The sequence below is a fragment of the Chenopodium quinoa genome, unplaced genomic scaffold, assembly GCF_001683475.1.
Source record: "Chenopodium quinoa cultivar QQ74 unplaced genomic scaffold, ASM168347v1, whole genome shotgun sequence".
Lineage (NCBI taxonomy): Eukaryota > Viridiplantae > Streptophyta > Magnoliopsida > Caryophyllales > Amaranthaceae > Chenopodium > Chenopodium quinoa.
In genome coordinates, this window is record NW_018743212.1 from 2,630,050 (window position 1) to 2,653,762 (window position 23,713).

Genomic DNA, 23,713 nt, shown 5'->3' on the forward strand with positions numbered 1-23,713 from the left:
ATAATTAATTAGGAAAATACCAATTATTCACTAGTTAATCTCACTAAGAAAATCCGAAAATTCCTAGTTAATTATTTAGGAAATTCGGCTCTTTATCAATTAAATAAGAAAATATAATTTGCTTAATTAAAATATCATATAAAATCTGGTTTTTAAAATAAAATAAATGGATAATAAATCTTATTCAAAATAATAATTAAGTTTTAAAATGCTTGGCGCCAAAATTCAAATATCATTTTAGCTCCATTCAAACAGTAAAATAAATTACTAAAATATCCTTTTTAGAAAATACTAATAAATTAATTAATCAGAAAATACGTTTCAAAAATACTGAGTATTACACAAGGGGTATCTCAAAACAATTGAATTGAGTTGATTCAAGTTCCCCCTCGCTTTAGGCCTTTTGCATAATGATGATGTAGCAAGTGTCACTTTGCCACGTTTTGTTCCTCCTTAATTTGTTTTATGTTTTTTTTTTCTTAATTTGTTTTATGTTTTTTTTTTTCTAGGACTTAGCCCCTGGTGTGCACCAAAAAAATTGTAAGCAACTTAAATCTTAGTAGGTGCTTTGCATAAAATACAAGTAAAATCTGTACTATATATTAAAAAGCGTTTTTAAAAACGCTTATGTGCCATATGACATCCTCCTATACTAAACTCGCCGCCACATCATCATCTTTCAACTAATAAACTCAAAAATGCTTAGCATAAGGTTTGAACTCAAGACCACCAAGATGTGATTAATCATGTTTTATATATGGATTGGAGAGCATTTGATTACTAGCTACTATTTTTTTAAATCAATTCTATTATTTGCTAATACTCATTGAGATAATAAAAGCAAGACAGGTAAATTGTTGTTCTAAAATAACTTTAGTTGTTTAATTATTTTGATAATTGTGTCTTTGTTTTCAAAATACCAATATAAATATAGTGTGTTATGAATAGTTAGTCAATAGTTGTTGCAGTACTTAAAGCATAACACAAATAGACATAAAACCACAACAAAGATAAGGATCAGATGAAAGAAAATACTCAAAATCATACAATTCACAATCAATCAAACTGGAGCAAAATTCATTCAAAACCATAAGTTTTATTGAAAAAAAAAAAAAAGAATGAATGTGCTTATATAATTAGAAATGTTCAAATAAACAACCTGGCCAAGGTACACACTAGTTTATTATAAAAATAATGTTTTAAGTGTTATTAATGCCTATCTTTCACCAAAAAAAAAAAATTAATGCCCATCTAAAATCACCCCCGCCCTTTTTTCATCCTGTCTTAATGTGTAACTATTGGTCTGTTTTCTTATGCTTAGCATACAATTACATAGAGCAATTAAAAAAACTTTATACAAATGGAGGTTTTTTAAGAAATATAAACGTACTCCATATCATCTAATGTGAACTATTTGCTCAAATAATTTTAACTCCTATTACACGGCAATACCGTACAAAATAGAGGGAATATTGACTTTTGACTACTATCATAAATTCATTTTTGTTGTCAATATAATTAATTACAAAAAAGTTCTGCTCGTCCTAAATTTAGAAATTAATCAATAAGTTAAATCTTGAAATAATAAAATAAATTACTCCGTAATAAATAAATAAACAAGTTAAACTTTGAAAGAATTTAATGCCGGTCTTAAATTTAGAAATTAAAAAATAAGTTAAATCTTGAATAATAAAAATATATAAAACAAGTAAATTTTGAAAGAATTTAATTAGAGAAAATAAAAATAATAGAAGAGAAGAAAAAAAAAAAAAAAACAAAAACAACCCACTTGTCAAAATTACAAGAATTAAATTCATAGCCAAAACAAATCACAACGATTTGCATGGCAAAGAGTGATCTCTTCCACTAATCACCCCCCTTATCTGCCATCTCAACACAGACTATGAAGTTTCTCTCTCCTCAGCCCATTCATTCAGAGAAATGCAGCAAGGTAAGATCTTTTCCATAACATAATCCATCAATAAATATAGTTTTGCCTCCTATTTCTACTAATTTTGGCAATGCATCATCTTTTCTACAATGGAAACATCAACCTTCATAACTACTTACCTTGATGATATCCTTTCCTCTCAGTCTGATTCTGACAATTCTAAATGTAACAAATCCTCAGATGGCTATGCAATGCTTATCGCGTCTACAGTTGGATTAATGATTGCTGCAGCTGCTGCATTGTATCATCAACAAAATCTTAAAAACCAAAAACTTGTCCCTAGGATCAAGTTTGATCGCTCCAAGAGGGTGGCAAAGCTCGAGCGATTTTCCCATTATGTAGGTAATTATATCTAATTCTACCTGATGCATGTTTATAGGTCGATTACAATTTTACAAACTAACATACATCTTATGATCTCCTGATATAAAATCGGGACGTTACATAATATGACTCATAATATTATGAATGTCTCTTATGATCAATATGGGCAGCAAGGCAGTTAGGATTCCCTGACAGAAGGCTATGTCCACAGCTCAACAGATTGGCATCTGATTATATACAAAAGAGAGAAGGTTGGGAGGATACCGTCTACTCCTTTTTCGCCCGTGATCCAGATTGTGATTCACTATTCATCAAGCTAGTCGAGGAATTTGAACGATGTATTCTCAGTTACTTCGCCTTTCATTGGAGTTTTGCAGAAACTTCCCTCAAACAGGTAATCCATCAAAGACCCGGCATGCAATCAAATTAGCACCCCAAATTATTGATCATGCTGAAAATTTATGGGTAATGAAACTTTTGCCTAAGGCCCTGCAAAAAAATCCATAAGTTTGTAGCAATATTTGTACCGTAACACATGACAGAATCTTATTCTAGGCTGGTATACATTTCAGGTGATGCAAGGGCCAGACCCAGAACCAAAAAAGAAGCTCAAGAATATTTTGCTAGCTGCCTCAAGGTAAGTCAGAAAAACTCTTTCATTGTATGAAACATGAGAAACGAACAATATGGTTTCTTGCAATGACTAAAGTAATTTTACATGATACTATATGAGAAATGCGACAATAAAAGGGAAACCAAATTTTCATTTTCTCATGCTATGTGATGAGTTCAGGGAGAAGATAATAGAGAAGGTGACTAAAGACTTGAAGGTAGCTAGGGTATTTACCACATTGGTACAAGAAATGAAAGCAATTGGACTCGCTCAGCCAAAACCAGAGATCGATGAGTCTGAATGCACAGATGTGATGGCACCGGTAGCTTTCAAAGATAGAAGTCCAGTTCTCCTCTTTATGGGTGGTGGAATGGGAGCTGGGAAAAGTACAGTGCTTAAAGACATCCTCATTGAGTAAGGAATACATCTCTTTTATTATGCATGAAACCTGCAAAATATATTGAGAAAGATGATTTAAACAATAAGGGAATAATAGAATAACAATAAATAATATCTTTGATGAAATCAATCAAAACAGATGTCTCTGCTAAAGGAAAATATTCAATATTTTCAGCTTACTTCCCTGATACAAATTACTAATTTACACAAGACAGGGCCACAAACCCACAAGGGCTCTACTTCATTGCTTAACTCCCGATATATGTTTAACGGTCAAAAGGAATTGTTTCCTGCTGACATTTTAGGAATTAACAAGACCTGATCTGCTTGCTGGTAAACAATCTTAGCCTAACTCAAATGCTTGGCTTGAGCTCATACCCTAATGAGTCAAGTTGAGGAAAATATGGCAATTATAAAGTTTTAAGCAGACAGTTACTGTTTATTGCAGCTCACTAAAATAATAACTGATATATATATGATCTCGTATGACTCTTAATCTCTGCAACAATGATGCTTCAATTGAAACAAGAATCTTAATGCAATTTGGTCATGCTTAGACATAGAGTGCTACAAATATTAAAGTTCAACTGCAAAACTAAGTACTGAAACCTCTGAAAACTAACCTCATGATTTCAATCATCCATGCAGACCATTTTGGCAAGAAGCATCAGGGCAGGCAGTAGTCATAGAAGCAGATGCTTTCAAAGAAACAGACTTATTTTATAGAGCCCTTAGCTCACGGGGCCATCACGACGCAGTCCACACAGCAGAGCTGGTAATTGTCTTCTCTTCTCCAGATATATGATCTTGCCTCAATTGCATATAGACCAATTAATATCAATAATTATCACCATGCTAAAAACTAATAACATCGGTTTAAAAAAACCTCAGTGCATATTGAAGGATTTGCAGGGGTCAGGTGCATCTTCCCGAACCTATTTGAACAGAAATGACTAGAGATAACAATAGCTTGTGATTTAAATAACAACACACATAATTCCTAAAATATCTAATATTATGAAGTGATTTAATCACAACTTGAGATTTTACGTATCATGTCTAAATCTCGCAGGATAAAACATAGAAAGATCAAATTGCATATGCACTTCCTAAGTTACTAGGCCAGCACCATATCTTCACTATTTCCTAATTCTTGAGTACAGTATGTGACATATCATGATAATTTGGGTCATAAGATTTTATTTTAAACAGGTTCACCAATCATCTGCAGACGCAGCAGCTTCAGTACTTGTGACAGCACTGAATGAGGGTCGGGATGTTATCATGGATGGCACCCTATCTTGGCTTCCCTTTGTAGTGCAGACAATAACTATGGCCAGGAATGTCCACCGTAAACGATACCGTATGGGACCTGGATACCACGTGGCTAAAGATGGAACTGTGACAGAAAATTACTGGGAACAGGTAGAAGACGAACAGGAGGAGCAAACAACCATTAAAAAAAGAAGGCCATACCGAATAGAGTTGGTCGGTGTTGTTTGTGATGCCTACTTAGCAGTGATTAGAGGCATAAGGTAAGCATATAATGTAATGTTCTAAAAAATCTGCTACCATCTATGAAACTCCTATCATCAACTCATATAACAACATTCCTTCTAAAAAAAACCGAGTTGCAAAGGATGTACTTGTATATTGTGTGCATAATGGCAGGCATGATACCTAGTCATATTAGTATAAATACAAACCACTGGAAACGAAGGTGAGAAAGGGAGTCCAGCTCATAAAGACCTGCATTCCAGTCAAATCAGTCAAATATGAGTCTATGTTTTAGAACAAAATTTACAAAACTGAAAATCAGCATGTGAATGACTTCTACAGGTTCAACATTCACCCTACAAAAATTATCTGCACAGACATAGAAGGATCTTCATACTTTAGCCATTGGACCATATTATAGGCAGGATACAAACAAGCTACGTGGTTAAATGTGGAACTAATGAAATAATTTCTCATTTTACATACAGGAGGGCTATCTTGTGTGGGAGAGGTGTGAGGGTGAGTTCACAGCTAAAGTCACACAAAAGATTTGCAACTGCATTTCCAGCATATTGCCAACTAGTAGACCAGGCCAGATTATATTGCACAAATGCTTTGGAGGGTCCACCTAAGGTAATTTTTCTCATCTTCAGTTAACATTACCATTGTCATTAATTACAAATGACCAACAGCATCCCCGACAAAATTCATCTAAATAAATCATATCACCATTCAACATTGGTAAATAAGGCAACACAGATCAGGACTATATCTGCTCAGCCCAAAAATATATATCTCAGTGTTATATTCTATGTGTCTGGCTGACTGTATCTACGCATGCATTAATTGCAAATTAAGATCATTCATAAAGCTTAACAGCCATGGTTACACTAGGCATAAGATCATTCCTGCATCTCAAGAAAATATTTATATTTCTACTCAGTCTTATTGAGTGCAAAATCTGGACAAAATCAGAAATCACAGAATCACAAATGCACAAAACAATTTCACCCACACCAAGCCTGCACGCAGCCAGCCAGAACATTAAACTGTTTCTTGCTTGGCATTTTATAAAACTATTGTACTAAAGACCATTATTGTATAAAGTTGATAGGATGGAAGGACAGAGACAAAACCCTACTAGTTGATCCAGAGGAATTCAAGTGCCTGAAGATAATTTCAGAGTTGAACGAGGAAGCAGACAACATTTATGAGCTTTACAAGGATCCAAACCCAGCATGTCAAGATGGCTCTATTTGGAAAGACATAGTATCATCACCTTCAAGGTTAAATGTGCAACAGGAACTGAAATACTCAATCCAAAGAGTTGAAGGGTTGATAGATACCAAAAATAACAGGAGCAGCTTCCGGAATTTATGAGAGCTGGATTCCAAAAGGATGCAAGCTGAAATCTTCCACCATCTCGAGTTTCTTGTTCCGCAATTCAGAATTCTTCTGGCAAAACAGAGTCAAACGTCTGTATGTAGATCCAAGCACATCTACCTACTAACAACAATTTAGATGATACAGCTGAAGCATCATTTTGGGGAAGTATACAGATCAATAAAGCACAAGTAGCAGTATGCTGTTTAAAATGCAATTTAATTAAGTTGCATCATGCTGACCACCAAACAACCAATGACACACTCACGTCCTAGTGCCAACACTTACATATTTCAGTCTTTAATTCTCTATGAATTTCAGCAAATACCAGTACCACTCAATGTTCATATAGCTTACCTCAAAAGACAACATTTTCCTTTGCCCTTCAATGCATTCAAGTTATACATCGAGGCTTCATTACATCTAAAATCAGGGCAGAAAATGCCCTAAAAATTCTTAAAGTTGTCTTCTAAGTTTAATACAGTCAGAAATTTGAATTTTTTTGAGAAGTCAATTTGTAACAGTTGTCTAATAGTGGGTATAAAAGTAGCCTAAATTCTGGTAAATAAGCAATCATGGCAAACCACTTTACATAGCTCCAACACCAAGCAAATGCAGACCAAAAGGCTATATAGGAGAGAAATTAGTCAATGAGAATGAGGGTTGCAAGTCTTGCAATGAAGTCCCATAATTGCTAGAACCAAGTTTCTCATAAGAAGCGCCCTAAGAAACTTGAAATTTTCAAACTCATAATCCACACAGCAAATGATAGAAAGCACACATACTACAGCTCTCAAGCGAACAGACAATGCACCATGATTTTATTTTTCATGGACCATAAATTTCTAAAATTATCATGAGACAGCATAATATAAATTGAAATTTTGAAACACAGTGCTTTATATAATGAGCTTCCTTTTTTTTTTCTGCCTTTTCTTTTCCAAAGTAACTATAAACTTGAGAAGATTCCAAAGGGAATTCTTGACATCAATAGATATATCAATCCCTTCATGCGTTGAACCTTCAAAACATCTAGAGGATATGACAAGCATACATATCTTCCCTTCGAATATTTTGCTTTAATACTTTCCTAAAACAGAACAATAGGAAAGAAGAAACTAAGATCTTACACATGAAAGATTAACATCAGATGAAGATCATAAAAAACTGACATTAAAGGCCAAGAACATTACAACAAACGCAACAAACAGGTACTACACAATATATAGAGAGATTACGGCCTTATAGAAGATGCCCTTTATTTTAAGATACTGCCAACTACCAAGTTAAGATCAGACACGTAACAATCTCAAAACAGTTAAGTGCTGACTGATAGAGTACAATACTTCTAAAAAGACGGCAGAATACAATGTGCAGGATGCCAAGAGTGAACCAAACCTGAACCCTAAAAAGGACCAAAAGAGCTCTTAAAAGGATCACATCAACACCCTATTATAGCTGATAGGAAGTTCAACAAAAGTATGCAGATGATCTTAACAAAAAAGTAGACAGGAAAGTAACGAGTTAACAACACATATGTCTGTTTTACTCCATAAAAGACTAAATCATTATGCAAGTTTTCTCTTTGGCATTCAAGTCATCCCTACAAATCTACAATATAGTGTGAGTTTGGCAAGTGCATATTGCAAATACTGCTAAGAAAGTTAAAAAAAAAATAAGCTTATTAACCAGATCAACAATAACCAAGTCAAACATCCCTTCAGTTGTAAAGACAAGAAGGCATAATGCAAGTATTTTCCAGAGTCCAGAGCTCCTATTCTGCTCATTATCTTAGGACATCAGATACCCAATACAAATCCAAAGTGATAATAGGCATGTGCACATCAGATTAACCCTACTTTGATATTTATACCCCCACCCCAAGGACAGGTCGACAGTCCCTCTTTTCTCATATAATTTTCCACCACAAATTATCAATCTTTATGTTTACTAGCTCCATTCATCCTAAAGCCTACCCAATGTTTCGTTATAACATCAATGATCCTAAAACAGTTTAAAATAGCTAAAGCACTGGGTATTATGTACAGAAAGGTCAGCCATAGAGAGCAAACATGGAAACTTCAGGTTACGCTCATTTATTCTAAAAATACAAACAGAAATGAAAAAATTAAATATCTCAACATTATGCAGCAGTTCATTAAAGATTATGCAATGGAAAGAAACTAAAGTAACATCATGAGTCCTCCCCAGTCTCCATTACAAGCACAATCTATTCTATATTTCCATTACTCTTCTTTGCAAGGTATAGTTGTAGTTGTAGAGATCTGCGTCCAGAGGCAAAAAACAAAAAATAAAGCACCTGATCAAGGAGGAGTAACTCATGCATCCACATACATAGATCACCAATACCAGTAAACCATCCTGAAATATAAATTTCTCCAATACCTCGAGAATTTAGATGGGTAAAGCCATAACACAACATACCACAGTCACTTGATGCTATCTATTTTTCATGCTTCAAAATTTTATAAACACTAGAATGTACCGGTGCTACTACACCGATGTTTAGGGAAAAAATAGTATGTGGAAGCTATAGATTTTCTTTTTTTTTTTTTTTTTGGTAAAGGAAGTTATGGATAAGTGTAAATTTGGAGTTGTGTAGCATGCAGTTATTTGGAAGCCAATTGAGAGTTGAGGTTTTGGAGTGGTGTGGTTAAGTGTTGCAAAACGACTCTTAAATTATACAAGCTAAGAGACACACGCACATTGCGTGTGCAATATAAGAAACCTATCTCGATTCTCCATTTTTTTCCTGAAATATTATCTACGTTATTCTAATTTTAAAAAATATTATTGGGTTTTAAAAATTGGTGAAGTCATGGTTGGTTTTTTTTTAAAAAAAAGGTGGTAGTTTTTTTTTTTTACAAAAAAAAAAAAAAATAAAAAAATAAAATAAAAGATGAGAGGGGTATTTTGGAAAAGTAAAATTTATCACCCAAAACCCCCTTTCACTTTATATATTACTGATTTTACAACTATTAAGTTAATTTCTCAAAAAAAAAAAAAAAAAAGGTTAATTTCTCAATGCAAGAACCCTAATAATTTGGAGCCCCCTGTGGTAAACTGATAATATGATATGGCACCTTTCAACAGAAATGATAAAACATATTGAGGCACCAATACCAACTTGATAACTTCATATTTCGTCTTTTAAAAAGGCAACATTCCAGATAAATCATCTTTACATAGAAGGAAAAAAAACTTCACGAGCATGTGTCCTTTACAGTGACTAAAGTCTCCCCATAACTCTCCTCAAACTGTCCAGTGCCTTAAAAAACCTCACTGTGATTACTCAATGGCTTCTATTCTATTCAATAACTTCGACACAGAATCCATCCCTACCATTGATCTCCGTCTCTGTAAACCTAGTTAAAGGCTGAAGAAACACTATCAAGCTCAATAAACATCACTTGTGGGGTTAAGGACAATTACTTCCTCTAACAAACAACAATTCCCAGGGTGGAAAGCAGATAAGCTAGATAGACTCTTAGAATGCATCAAAAAATAAGGAAAGTGAAGCAGTGATGGATGAACATTTCCAATAATTGCAAATTATAACAAGCCTCAATCTAATTTCAATCAATTGGAAGGAGGTGGCAGTAAAACATACCATAGAATGCAAACCTTCAGGGTAAATGACCTACTACAATACTCAATAACTCGGACCGCAAAAGTACCCATTAGATACCACCATTGTTCCATCGACAATGAATAAGAGAACACAATGCACAACACACAGAAACAAAGCCTCGTTGTTCCAAGTCTTCTAACTTTCCTATAGTTAAAGAAACACAAATGCACATTGTTAAGACAATTAGAATGTTTGCTTAAAGTTACAGGTTCACAGATTTAGATTTTGATTACCATACAATTTCTAAAATATTATAAACTAGTTGAAGAACAGGGGATTATGTATAGAAAGTTCAACCATAGAGAGCAAACATGGAACTTCAGGTTAGGCGCATTTATTCTAAAATAACAAACAGATACGGAAAATAATATCTCAATTCTCAACATTATGCAGCAGTGCATTAAAAATTATGAAATGGAATGAAACTAAAGGAAGATCATGAGCCTTCTCGAGTTTTCATTTAAAACACAATCTATTCCATATTTCCATTACGCTTCTTTGCAAGCTATAATTGTCCAGGGCCCTAAAAAACCTCATCGTGATTTCTCGATGGCTTCTATTCTATCAAATAACTTCGACACAGAATCCATACATTGATCCCCCCCCCCCCGGAACCCCTCCTGTCTCTTAAAACCTAGTTACCGGCTGAAGAAACATTGTCAAGCTCAATAAACATCACTTGTGGGGATAAGGATAATTACTTCCTCTAACAAACAGCTATTCCCAGGCTGGAGAGCAGATAAGCCAGATAGACTCTTAGAAGGCATCAAAAAATAAGGAAAGTGAATCGGTAATGGATAAAAAATTTCCAATATAATTGCAAATTATAACAAGCCTCAATCTCATTTTAATCAATCAGCAGAATGCAGCATTTCTGCATTTACAATGTAACGTAACATAGAATGCAAACCTTCCGAGTAAATAACATACTATAATACGGAGTACTCAAAAACTCGGACCATCAAAATACCTAATGATATTCATACTCTTTCAAAGGTTCAAACACAATACCACCATTGCTCTCAAGCGTTGACAAATGAGTAAGAGAACACAATGCACAACACACAGAAAACGTCTCACTGTTCCAAGTCCAACTTAGCTGTGATTGAAGAAACACAAATGCACATTGCTAAGATAATCCAAATGTTTGCTCAATCTAACTAGTTCTTCCAATGTATAACACACAAACAATACAACATTATAACAGGTACACAGATTTTGATTTCGATAACAATTTCCACAAGATTAAATACTAAATACACAGAAGCACACTTACATCCTTAGTGCGCAATTCAATTGACTACGAGTGCTTCAAAGCTCATCTAACCCTCCCCTTCAACTCAGCTCTTCGCTGAAAACCATGAAGAACAAATACGATTCAGATACCAAACTCAACACTTGATTCATCATAAATTCAATCAATGTTCAGAAAAGAGACATACCATCAAGCTTGAACAACATAATTTCAATCAATTACACAATTCACAAACAAAGAGATTAGAAAGACAATTAATTGAATCTAAAATTCTTATCTTATATTAATACTCATATATTAAAACTACATCTAAATAACATCTCAGATTAAAACCATCTAAAAAAAAAGTAAATTAAAAAGAAAAAGAAGAAATTCCAACTTCCATGTATATTATGGGCGCTAAAACTCTCTCAACATTACACCCACTAAAACATCGGAACATTTACAGAAAAACTATTCATCCCAATCAAATCCTACAAACAATCCACCACATCCCAGAAACTATCTAAATGACAACAAAATTCATCATTTCTTCCCTCTCTTCGGCATTGATCGCTTCACCGGCGACTTCACACTCTTCGGCTTCACACTCTTCACTGCAGCAGCCTTCTTAGCAGCAGGAGCCGCCTTCTTCGGAGCTGCCTTCTTAGCAGCAGGAGCAGCCTTCTTTGATGTAGTTTTTGCAACCTTCGCCGGCTTCTCCTTCGGTTTCACCGTAGCCACTGCCTTCCTCTTAGTACCAGCAGTTTTCGGCTTCGCCGGAGCAGCAGCCGCCACTGCCTTAGGCTTAGCAGCAGGCTTAGCCTTCGCTGCCTTAGCCTTTGGCTTCGCAACAGTCTTTGGCTTAGCCTCCGCTGCTTTAGGCTTCGCAGCAACAGCCTTCGCCTTAGCTTTCGGCTTCGCAGCGGCTGCTTTAGGCTTAGCAGCAGCAGTTTTCGCCTTCGGAGCAGCAGTTTTCGCCTTCACAACAGCCTTCGTCTTCTTAGCAGGAGCAGGCTCTGGTTTAGGAGCAGTAGGACGACCAGAAGGAAGCTTGAAGGATCCCTTAACCTTCACAAGACGACCAGAAGCAACGAATTTCCTCAAATTCACAAGAAGAAGCTTCCGGAACGTCGGAGGAAGATCCTTATGCTTCTCCTCAATGAATTTCTGAATCGCCTTTTGACTCGAACCATTCCTCTCCTTCAAAGTCGTAATCGCTTCACTCATCATCTGAAATTCCAATTCGAAAACTCAATCAATCAATCGATTAACATAAAAAAACTTCAAATTACAAATCACCAGTGCAAAATTCAAATCAACAATAAATCAACATTTATCCAAAATCAATTACCTCAAAGTAAGGAGGATGAGTAGGAGTTTTCCTCGGCTTAGGAGCAGTAACCGCCTTCTTCGGCTTGACTTCCTTCGCTTTCCTCGGCTTTCCGGCGACTTCTTCAGCAGCGGTGTTCTCATCCTTCGGAGTTTCCTCGGCTGCCGGAGCAGAAGCAACCTCTTGCTCCCCAGTTGCAACAATTGGTTCCTCAGTCGCCGCCATTTTCGCAGAAATCGAAGCTTTTTTCTAGGGTACGAAAATCAAGAATTTTAGAGAGAGAAAGAGAAACTGTCGGGAAATGAAGGCCGACGATTAAGATCTGTTTGTGTGATGAGCGAAGAAGAACGTTAATCCGAGGGCGTTTAAATAGTCAGAAATGTACGTCAATTAAATCCTAAAGCTCAACGCTGATTGGTCAAGAGGGCCTTCACACGGATCGCCAACCTTTTTCGAATTTTTAATTTTAGATCGTTGGATAAGATTTTATCAACGGTTGGTAATTGTTAGTGGTGTATTGTGAAGGATTGAGGAAGGATGGTGTAGGATTTTGGATTGGTGGATTAGTGAATAAGGGTTTGGAGGGTGTGTTTCTTACTCGGATTAATGTGGGTATATCTTGAGCTATGATTGATGGAATTTTATGAGGTTTGGTTTTTTGGGTAGGGAATTATGTGAGCTTTCATATGAGGGGTTACTCGGGTTTTGGCGTGGTCGAGGTTGGGAGATATATGGGTCGGAATCAACAGTGGTCATGATGAAGGTTTTGTGTGAGTTTGTCGTGCTTGTGCTTGATTTTACAAGAATGCTTGGGTGTGAACTTGGTTTTTTTTGCTTGGATCTGTTGTAGGATAATTGAGGAGTGTTGTGAATCAAAAATCGTGGAAATCGGATGTGATTTGGGTGCTGAAAAGTTTGCGAGAACACCAATGAAGATGAACACACGGTGTATGAGTATTATGTTTGGGAAAAACATGCATGCTTAGCTTCCTAGTGCTATTAATGATAGAATATGTGAATGCAAAATCTATGTATATATTCTTAACATTGCCCGTTAATCTTAAGACAATATCATGATTTTGAAAATTTATTGTAGTGCATGTTGATGGGTTAGTAGATAAATTTCCATGTATAATCCTATTAATGACTTTCTTAACGCGTTTAACACGAATGTGCTATCTGAGCACTTCTTTCACTTATTGTATCATCCTATAAGATTAAAAACTTGATTATCAACATTTAACGCTTTTATGTTATTTATTTCTAAAATCTTGTACTACACGCAACACAATAATTTAATAAATTCAACTCATGCAACACAAGATTACCAGTATTATCATATATATCAATATAATGTGTTGATGTTTTATGACTTAGTGCACTATGTCTCGATTTTCATCTTGTTATATATGGTATTGCTAAGTTAGCTAATGTAATGCAAAAATAGTTGGATTGAAGAAAGCCTTTGTGAACAAAGATGTTAGTTGTTGAACCAAGTGTAAAGTGCAATAAATTATGAGCATAACTTTGAATTAATAAACAAGTAGACATGGTATTGTAAAAAAATTCCTTAACATTGCTCACATTCAAGTGTAGTGTCAATTAACTTAGTTCATCATGAACATAATAAGGATGCATATCCTTTTGTTATAATTTAAACATGAACATAACATCCTAACAAATCATGAAAATAAATAGTGCTCAAACCAAGTCAACACCATGAATATTAGAGTGTTAGCATGTGTGGCATTCTTAATGTGATACTTGAAGAACAATAAATAGAATGGTACATGAGTAAACCACATATAAATTTGTCTATCATCAAACTTACTTGGCTTTGTGGTTGGAAAACAAAAGAAGAACACACAAATCAAAGAGTACAACAAAAAAAAAAAAAAATGAATATGAAGGGGACAACCTCCTTCCCCCTCCTTTGATATGTTTGGAGGGATTATGAATTAGCTTTCCCAAGTAACACATGAGATTTTTTACTTTGTTCCCTTGATAAAATTTAAAAATAATACTTGACTAAAAATTTATACACTATTGTTATAAGACATTGTATTCTTTGATTGGAGTCTCCAAACTTTGAAATTATACTACTAGCACAAGTGTTGAACATTTTTTTTTCCATCTTTGTAAGAGATCATTTGTTTAGATGTAAAAGGTTATCTTTTATGATTTTCCATCTTCGTAAGGATCATTTGTTTAGATGTAAAAGGCTATTTTTTATGTTTGGAAAAAAAAACATACAAAGTATTACTTACCAACACTACTACATGTGAGCATTCACTCTCTCTAATTGGTCAACCAGCCAACGGACTCAAACATTGACGATGGTTTGCCCCTACTTGGCTTTTACAAGGCCCAACCACGGAAACATTCCACTAGGACTACTTGGTTATAATGCAAAAAAATGGGTCATGATTCAAATATAACAGAGATGGGTTGGTGCCTTGATAATGCCAAAACTGGCATGATCTTTGTATTATTGGCGGTAATGATTACGAGATTGTATGATCCCTTACATATTGGAGCTCTATCATGCTTGCAATCCCTACAACGGTGTTCCAATTTAGCTACACATTCAACAACAATGTTTATTGATTCATATAATCACGTTACTCTCCTACGGGGTACGGTGATGGTTAAGGAGACATCAATAATCGATCTTTAGCTCATTAAGAAAACAAGCTTCCTAGATCGACCTTCCAACATTGCAGCACATATAAGGCAAATAGACATCGTGTTCTCCGCGTTGACAAAACTTATAAGAGAAGCGACACTACATTTTTTGTTTCTATTGATATGTAAGAATTTTGAACCTTTGCCTGAAAAATAAATGCACAATTAATTGATTTTTATATAAAGAATATTATAATCTATATTTTAAAGGCAATAGAAGTACTTTTTCCTATTTTTTTGTAGGTAGTGTAATATATCCAAAAAATCAATTTGCTTTACCCTTTAAAAATGTCACTTTTATGTGATTTGATTTTAATTTTTTTGAAAGTTGGATATATTTCTCTTTTCAGTTACGACTAGAGAATCGCTAAACTAAACAACACCCAAGATATTATATTACTTGATTTTCTCTATATTTGATAGTAAATTGATTTATTATTACCCTTTTGCAGTGACGGAGCCAGGATATTCCACCCAAGAGGACGGACTAAAGGTGGCGTTCTATAAATGGACAAAACCTTTTAAAGATACATAAATTGTATGGACTATGCTTAATACTTATAAATAAGTTTTACAACCCAAAAACCCAAAATTCTTAATTATACAGTCCAAAAAATTGAAAAAAAAAATATCAAATTAATTAGAGCTTCACCTTCAAGTCTTCATTTTTTTAAAAGCGGTCAATAATTAATTTGAAAATTGTGAATAAATTATTTAATCATATATAATTAAAATTATCAAATAATTCATAAATGTGATTTCTAATTAACGATAATCCTAACATTTAAACCATTTCTCATTCCAATTTAGGCAATGGCAGTGTTTTCAAACTTGGACACTTAAATATATATTGAGATGTATAATAAAATCAAACACCTTTGCCGAAATCCTCACTACACATAATTCTTGTAAGCCCTTAAACCATTGAACCAACTCAACTCCTTATTCCTTATACTGCACATAATTCTCTTTAACTATAATTTTTTTTTTTTCTTGAAGTGAGGGGACAACTGTCCCCCCTTGTACCCAACTGGTTCCGCCAGTGCCCTTTCGTTTTTTCTCTCTCTTTCACTCTATTTCTCTTACACTCCTTCGATATCTAACAATAGCAAACCCCACCACCAAAATAATTAATGTCATCAGAAGCATTATCGCAAATCCATCACCACCGCCACCACCACACCACTACTAACGAGTCACCATTGACTTTACCACCCTTACCATTTTTTTCCACCAGAAAATTTTTCTTAACCTACATCACAACCCACCATGGGCGTGAACTGATGGATATAAAAAGGCGAGGGATAGTCCACCACATTAGAGCCATTATTAAAAGAGGCAGTTATTTTTTCTCATCGGAATAAGAACAATACCAACGATCAAGGTCTGACAAACTGGTTGGACCATCAACATGGTTTAACTAGGTCACATCGATTTTGGTCAAAACTAGTTTATCGATGATCAAACTAGCCCGACAAAAAACCGGCTGGGTAACCCTCAACTGGCCTAGACCAATTTACAAACTTCTTTGATCGCAGCCTGACTAAACTAATTTTTTGGGTCAGTTTTTGTCTAACATGCTTTGATGGTACGATGTTCCAATCATGGCGAGTTGACTTTGGTATGATTGGTGGTTGTCACTGCGATGATGACACTGCATATAATAGGTCGGGGCTATGTGGCGTTGCATGGTATGGCAGGAAGGAAGGGCGACATTCCATGGTTTGGTAGGATGGGGCTAACATCGGCGAAAATGAATAATCCGTGGGCGATTTAATTTCTCTTAGGAAATCATTTACAACCCTCTTTAGAAGAAATTATTATTTAACTGGATAAAACGATATTCTTTCATGGTAATCAAATTGATGCATTTATTCTCCACTATAATGTTTTAAAAAAAATTATACTCCAAAATATATATATGTAAAGTATTGTCAGCAACTATATCATCAATTTCTCATGACTCTTAAAACTATAATATGAGTACCAAATATAATAATTATTTATTTTATTAGTATGTAGAATCGTTATATTCCACATGAAGATGAGAACATTTTGCTAACATTGTTTTTAAGGACAAGATTGTCACATAATCACACTATATACTAATGCAATTCTCAGAAGTTACTCATGTATTACGTACTTCGTTTATAGCACACACAATTGTTATTCCCTTTGTTTCATGTTTTTTCTACTTCAACAACGTTTTTATTTAACAAAAAGATACTTATAATATAGGAAAAAACTAAAGATGATAAAGGAAGGTTTACATCGTTGAAAATGGTCAAACAACAACGACACCCGTGCTATACACATCAATATATCAACAACGTAGTTAGAAATTATAGTTACTTGACGTACGTAACATCTACAACTTACCATAACAAAGTTCAATGATATCGAAATAATACATTATGATAGTTAACTCCTATCAATCTTCCTATTATTATGGCTTTAATCCCTACATAATTAATTACGGAGTACATATGTGTTTTTTTACATACTTCGTATATGTTTTATTGGTTATATTTGCATTAATATTAGCAATCTTTTTATCAAGATCAATTTAGGAAAATTTTATATTTAATCAAGCAGATTGTATAAGCATTTTTTATTTTTATTTAATTTTAGTAGCTTGAATATAGACTACTACATCTCAGATTTATTCACTCGATATTTAATTAATACAAGATTAGTACGTAGTTGGATCGTATCTAAATTTAACAAAAAAAAATCTCAATTAAATATGATAAACAAATCATCGTGTTACATGTCTTTGTTTTTTTTATATAAACACTGTGTCCATAGTGCAAAATTTGTAGTTTAATTATAAACTAAAAACACAATTATTGATAGTGGTATGAGAAAGAGTATGTTGGAAATTTCATAGAGGATTCGAGAAAGCTTAAGGAGTATAAGAAAAAGCTTGATTAAATTCATGACATACTACAGTTGTTTACCGTGATACAAAAGAGGGTTAAAAAGGTAACATAATCACTAGAATATACACAAAATCTTTAGGATAAGAATAATATCAAAGATATTCACATAATAATAATACTTACCATAATATTCAAGATATCAAGAGATTATAATAACAAAATCATCAATCAGAGTGATTTCCATTGATAATACAGGTTTACAACGAAAGGGCTAATCATATTAGTCGCTAAAAAGATATATAAAGATATCATAAATATATTCTTCTACAAAATATATTCTAAACCCATGAAGGAGAATGTTATGTATATATTCTCTATCAAAATCTCTCAATATATGCTTTGTATCAACTTCTTAAAAATATAGATTTGTACCAACTAATATTATAACCCTAATTCCCTATTAATCATATTAACTCCTTGATTTCCCGAAGGATACACTCCATTGACTATTTGACTGATTTCGTTTTTGACAATGAATAATTGTTTGACTATCTAATTGTAAGATGGTTTGACTAGCTGTTTGTTTTAGCTATTTGTGTAAAATTATTTGGTAACTAAATGTAGGATGATAAATACTTTATTCAGTAAAATGACTAATAAGAAGATATATGTGTAGGCGTCATTCGAAGCACGGCTACTTAAACATGTGTGAATATGCTTGACAGTCATAGGAAGTGGGATTTGACATTACACGATAAGGGACAATAATTGTAGGGAGCCGCCAACAAGTTTTTAAGGAACTTGTAAACCGTTCACGAATCATTTAAGACAACCACGAATATTGGACAACAAAAGGCAACAACGATTGACCCGTGAAGCACTACTACAAAAGGTTGAAAATCCAACACTTAATTAACAATGGTTCCTTCTCCAACCATTGTTATAAGGGGTTTTTATAATTTTTACTGATTAAAACAAACATACAACAATGGTTAAGAATAAACCGCTATTATATGGACAATATGGGGTACCACTAACAACGAGTCAATCTTTATGTTAGGTTTACAGTGGTTTCAATCAAGAAAACACTTAAAATAAAATGTGTGGGAACAAAACCTAAAGTATATGATTACAATATACTTGTAAATATCAAATACAACACAATGTATTTCAATCAAGTATAATCAAAGTTTAAGAAATTACAGATATTTACAAAGACTACACTAATGTGAAGTTGATCAAACTTGCCTTTCCTCCAAGTCGTGAACAACCAACATGAACATGAAAATCCCGGTGCCCCGTAAGACTAGATCCTTGATACACTGTCAAAGGCGTGTATACACTTTCCTAAAGAGGTTTATTTCCCCCACATGGTACTTGGGTTAAACCGGAAATCCTCTTTGAGATACAATTGACAGCAAATTTTGTTCTTAGTACTAAAATCGAAATACAATGAATAATTCACTATGAAGGCTAAATTTCAAGAGTTTTTCTCACAAAAGTTTGCAAGAAGATTGAGAGAAAAATGTAGAGAATATGGGAGAAAATCAGTCTCTGAAAAACTATATATTCTTTCGATCAAACGAAAGAAATTTAAAGTAGAGAAAATAACCGCACACAATGGGCTGACCACCCAACACCGCGCGGGCGCTCCAAAACCGACACGGGCGCGTCCCTCTACAACCTATTTATGCTTCTGAATCCAGTAGGGTACGCGGTTTATGCACGATCAACACTGCGGGCGCGCTGCACGAGCGCACTATCAATGGTCCGCAGGTGCGCCATTCCGATTTCTCAAAATCAACTTTGGATCCCGAATGGTCCGCGGTTTACGCGCGACCTCAGCGCGGGCGCGCTAAGCAGCGACCCTAGATCATCCGAAATAAATCAAATGATCACAATTCTCTGATACACTCTAAATCATGTAACACTTTACTCGTAAATAAACAATTAATTGTGTAAAAAAATGAACAATTAAACCAAAAAAAATAGAAAAAAGAAAAAGAGTCTTCTTGGTTCCCACTACTATTCATTTTTCAAACTTATGAAGATTAGGTTTCTTCGCTTATTCTCCCAAATTCTACACCGTTCCTCTAATTTTGTTTTTCTTATGATCTGTTGCTCTCATCATTTCTCGATATATTGATTTTCTTCCAATCCGAGTCACTTACGTCATATTGGAGAGTTCAACAATATGCTTTTCTTCTGATTCAATTACACCAAGAATTTTTGCAAGGTTCGTGTTCTATGAATTAGGTGATTTGGTTTTGTTTAATTATATTTCATTCAAAGATTCTGTTATATGAAGGAAATTGTCATAATTTTGTTTTATTTTTAATTTGTTCCTATTTTGAGTTCTTAGATTACATAGGTAGTAAATTTTAAATTGTAATTCAGACTTAGTTCTTCTTTATTTTCATTGAAATGCATTTGGATAAATATATAAGTTGATTTTATTTATGCCCAGTAGCACCGCCTACAATGCAACACGCACGAAGCAAAGCAACGTATTGGCCCGTGCGTGCAAAGGGGTTGCTTGCTACGAGGCCTTGCCTTGTTGCTTAGGCTGCTTAGATGCACAAGAAATTGGCAGTGACATGACCCATTGCTTGGCTCGTGTGTGGGCCAGCCAAGCGTGAGATTTGAGGTACAATCGTCCTATGTGGAAAACTTTCCTATTAATATTAGGTTTACTTCAAGGAAGGTTAATTTATTACAAATACTCCCTAGTCACTTAGATTGAGATACAATTTATTGGAAAGTTATTGTGATTCCAGTTAAAATAAAAACCTAGAACTAAACACTTAACTTTGAGGGATTTTTTCTGGTTTTCTATGTTGATATACTCAAGTCATATTTGATCATGCGGGTTGGACTTTCGGTAAAGTATATTGTACTTGTAGTCCTTAGGCTTCATTCGTATTAACAAGCCCGCAAAAGTTGTATAATCTTCAGAGTAGAATTATATAAGTTATTTCTGATTTTTGATTTTTCATCTATTAATTTCCATTGTTACCTTTGTTTGATTTTGTTTGTTGGACATTATATTTTAGATCTACAGATAGGTTTCTACTTGATTATTTGGTATAAAGTTAGGGTTTTGAGTAATTGATAATTCACAATTTTTGAAGGATGAATTTGAGAATATATCTTAATTAATTCTTTAGTAACTGTATACAATTTCTGTCATTTTGTTTCTATTTATTTCTGACAAGATTTGATTTTCATGCTTAATTAGATTATTTCGAAGAGCTAAAACTTGAGGTTTTGAGGGTCAAATTTGGAAGAAACTTGACTTGAGGTAAACTGGGTTAGGCAACTACCAATTGCTGATGCTATCAAATTTCAGCTTTAGCTCCAATCTTTTAGTTTAAGCGCCTTGTAGAGTTTGTCCATTTGTAGTGTTTGAACTGATCCATAATTAATTTCTCTTGACTGGCTAGGCCTCAAACTAGAGCTATAAGTATGACTGCTTGTTCATGTTAATATGCTTGTTCGTTAATGAAAGCAAAAATGAAATTTAGAGGATAGTTTTATTATGTATGATGTGTATGATTATTGGTACATCTGAGCATGTTCTCTTGTAAATTGTGATCAAGTGATTGAGTTCTTTTATGTTATTCTATCATGTAATACAATTTTAATCTATGACACTTAGATTCAAGAAATGCAACAGGACACAATTTTGGCTGATGACGTGTATTATTATTATTTGAGTCGGTCATGGTACTTAGCAAGGGTAATTATTTTCACCTATGTAAATTAGACATGGCTACTAGAGTGGCACATGATGAGTAAGTGTCCAAGGTATGGGATTAAACTACTTTTATGAAAATTTTGCATGCTTTTAGTCTGAAGTGATGTCTCAATTGTCTAAAGTGAATTACTTGTAGGTTTGTTGTCATGAACTTGGTTAATGGTTAACATAGACAAAACTATTGTGATTAGATAAATGATAAAACAGGAAAATGAAATTGTGTTTATGTTTACCCCAAATTGTTTGCTCAGCTTTTCTTAATGGTTTTTATTTATGCCCCAAATCTGTAAACTGATTGCAAGTTTCAGATTGAAGCGTCGAAATGATAATAAAAAATTTACATGTCTTTTAGGAGGCTTTATTTTTTGCGGTAGATGTAGTATTTGTTATCACCATTGAGTGACCAATTTATATACGTGTTCATAGTCTAGTCAATTTGTTATATTTTTTACTAATATACTATGATTGTCTTTAAGTTTTCAAATGTATATAAAATCCTATTAGCTCAAAATGGTAGAGCAATGTGCTTTTGCACATAGATGTAGGTTCAATTCCTACATAGGCTAAAATAATTGTAAGTTTCTAAGTTTCCCGCCAAAAAATAGGGAAAAATAGAACCCAAATAGGTGGGACATTAAAATGTGTAAATTAACAGTGGTCCTATCCAACCGTTGTAAAATAACACCCCTTCTATAACAGCGGTTTCATAGACAGCGGGTTATCAACCACTATTAAGTGTTACTTTTAATCGCTGTTAAATGATATATTTGTAGTAGTGAAGGTTACACACTCCATTCATAATCCATGAGAATACTACCTCCATATGGCCCGGGACCACAAAAGGAGGATCGGGGATGATGGTATGAAGTGAGTCACGGAGACACTTCACCCGTATTGGCTTCTACTCGATTCTTATAGTGAAAAGTATTTCTTGCGATCTCAAAGGCATACAAAAAAGATTCAATTTGCTCTTGACTAAATTAAGCTAAATGGTTGAATATTAATGCACACATAATTCTATATATTAGTGATCACTTGATTAAACAACAAGATTAAAAAGGAACCTAAATCGGTCGTCCAAATTATCTTATTAGTCGTGATTTTCAATTATATATTCCCTTTAAAACATGCAATATGGAGATCAATCAATACAATAGAACAACATTAATATTGGAAGCAATTTAACCATAATATGTTGTCAAATCATCAAAAATACAATAATAAACCTAAACATAATACTAGCAATATAAAAAAAGAATAAGAGTAATTAAGTAAATAAATTACTCACATCGCACTTCTTTAAATTGCTACTTCGTGAATAAATTGTTAGTAACTTCAAAGAATAATAAATCAAATTGTAATAAATTAAATAATAATTAGATTACAATTGATTTGGTCTAAACCCTCAATCGATTCTACCTTTCACACCTTGGTTTAAGTACGAAACTTCGGGTATTTTATGGATTTCTTGGAGTGCTTAAGGGAGGAATAATGAAAGAATAATAATTGTTTAATGTGAGGGAAATAAGAGAGAGTTGATGTTGCTGCCCCGAAACTCGTAAATGAGCTTCGTATTTATAGAGGAAGTGTGAGGGATGCAGTCCGGAACCCAAAAAAACGAGAGACGCTGAAGAAAAAGGTATTGTGTTACGGTACTAGTAACGGTACTTGTACCGTGGCATGGTACCAAATTCTATCGTTTCTGGAAAATAAAGCGCGTTAAGAAAAGAATCAGGGAAAATCTTAGTGCCGTGTCACGACACTGGTACCGTGGCACAACACTTAGTACCGTGGCGTGGTACTTTCCAGTTTTTATGCGTTTTTAAAACTTTCATAACTTTTGATCCGTATCTCGAAAAAGGCATATAATATATTGTTGGAAAGATCTTTAAGTCTACTTTCCAACCCAATTAGAATCAGGTCAAAAGATTTTTTATATTTTAAGGTATGACCGTTTTAGTGTAAGGGTGTCGGTTTTGGGCCGAGTTTTAGTGTTTTGCTCA

The 23,713-nt window shown here is 34.1% G+C and overlaps 2 protein-coding genes across 2 annotated transcripts; one reads left to right on the forward strand and one right to left on the reverse strand.

Moving 5' to 3' along the window:
* The first annotated feature begins 277 nt into the window (after positions 1-277).
* LOC110734616 lies at positions 278-6,164 on the forward strand. Its single transcript, XM_021914775.1, has 8 exons — positions 278-2,293; positions 2,446-2,669; positions 2,848-2,912; positions 3,069-3,302; positions 3,936-4,062; positions 4,500-4,822; positions 5,273-5,417; positions 5,892-6,164. Exons 1-8 carry the CDS (start codon positions 2,041-2,043, stop codon positions 6,162-6,164), a joined length of 1,644 nt encoding a protein of 547 aa, XP_021770467.1. The 5' UTR covers positions 278-2,040.
* A 5,168-nt stretch (positions 6,165-11,332) lies between these two features.
* On the reverse strand, positions 11,333-12,735 carry LOC110734400 (histone H1-like). Its single transcript, XM_021914547.1, has 2 exons — positions 12,408-12,735; positions 11,333-12,286 (listed from the first exon to the last, which is right to left on the reverse strand). Exons 1-2 carry the CDS (start codon positions 12,609-12,611, stop codon positions 11,600-11,602), a joined length of 891 nt encoding a protein of 296 aa, XP_021770239.1. The 5' UTR covers positions 12,612-12,735; the 3' UTR covers positions 11,333-11,599.
* Positions 12,736-23,713: the final 10,978 nt, after the last annotated feature.

Bases quoted from the DNA above. Each gene is read 5' to 3' on its own strand.
- LOC110734400 (XM_021914547.1), bottom strand. From the start codon at position 12,611: ATGGCGGCGACTGAGGAACCAATTGTTGCAACTGGGGAGCAAGAGGTT. The intron at 12,287-12,407 runs GTAATTGATTTT...TTGGAATTTCAG, and splicing joins CTCATCCTCCTTACTTTGAG to ATGATGAGTGAAGCGATTAC.
- LOC110734616 (XM_021914775.1), top strand. From the start codon at position 2,041: ATGGAAACATCAACCTTCATAACTACTTACCTTGATGATATCCTTTCC. The intron at 2,913-3,068 runs GTAAGTCAGAAA...TGATGAGTTCAG, and splicing joins ATTTTGCTAGCTGCCTCAAG to GGAGAAGATAATAGAGAAGG. The intron at 4,063-4,499 runs GTAATTGTCTTC...TATTTTAAACAG, and splicing joins CAGTCCACACAGCAGAGCTG to GTTCACCAATCATCTGCAGA.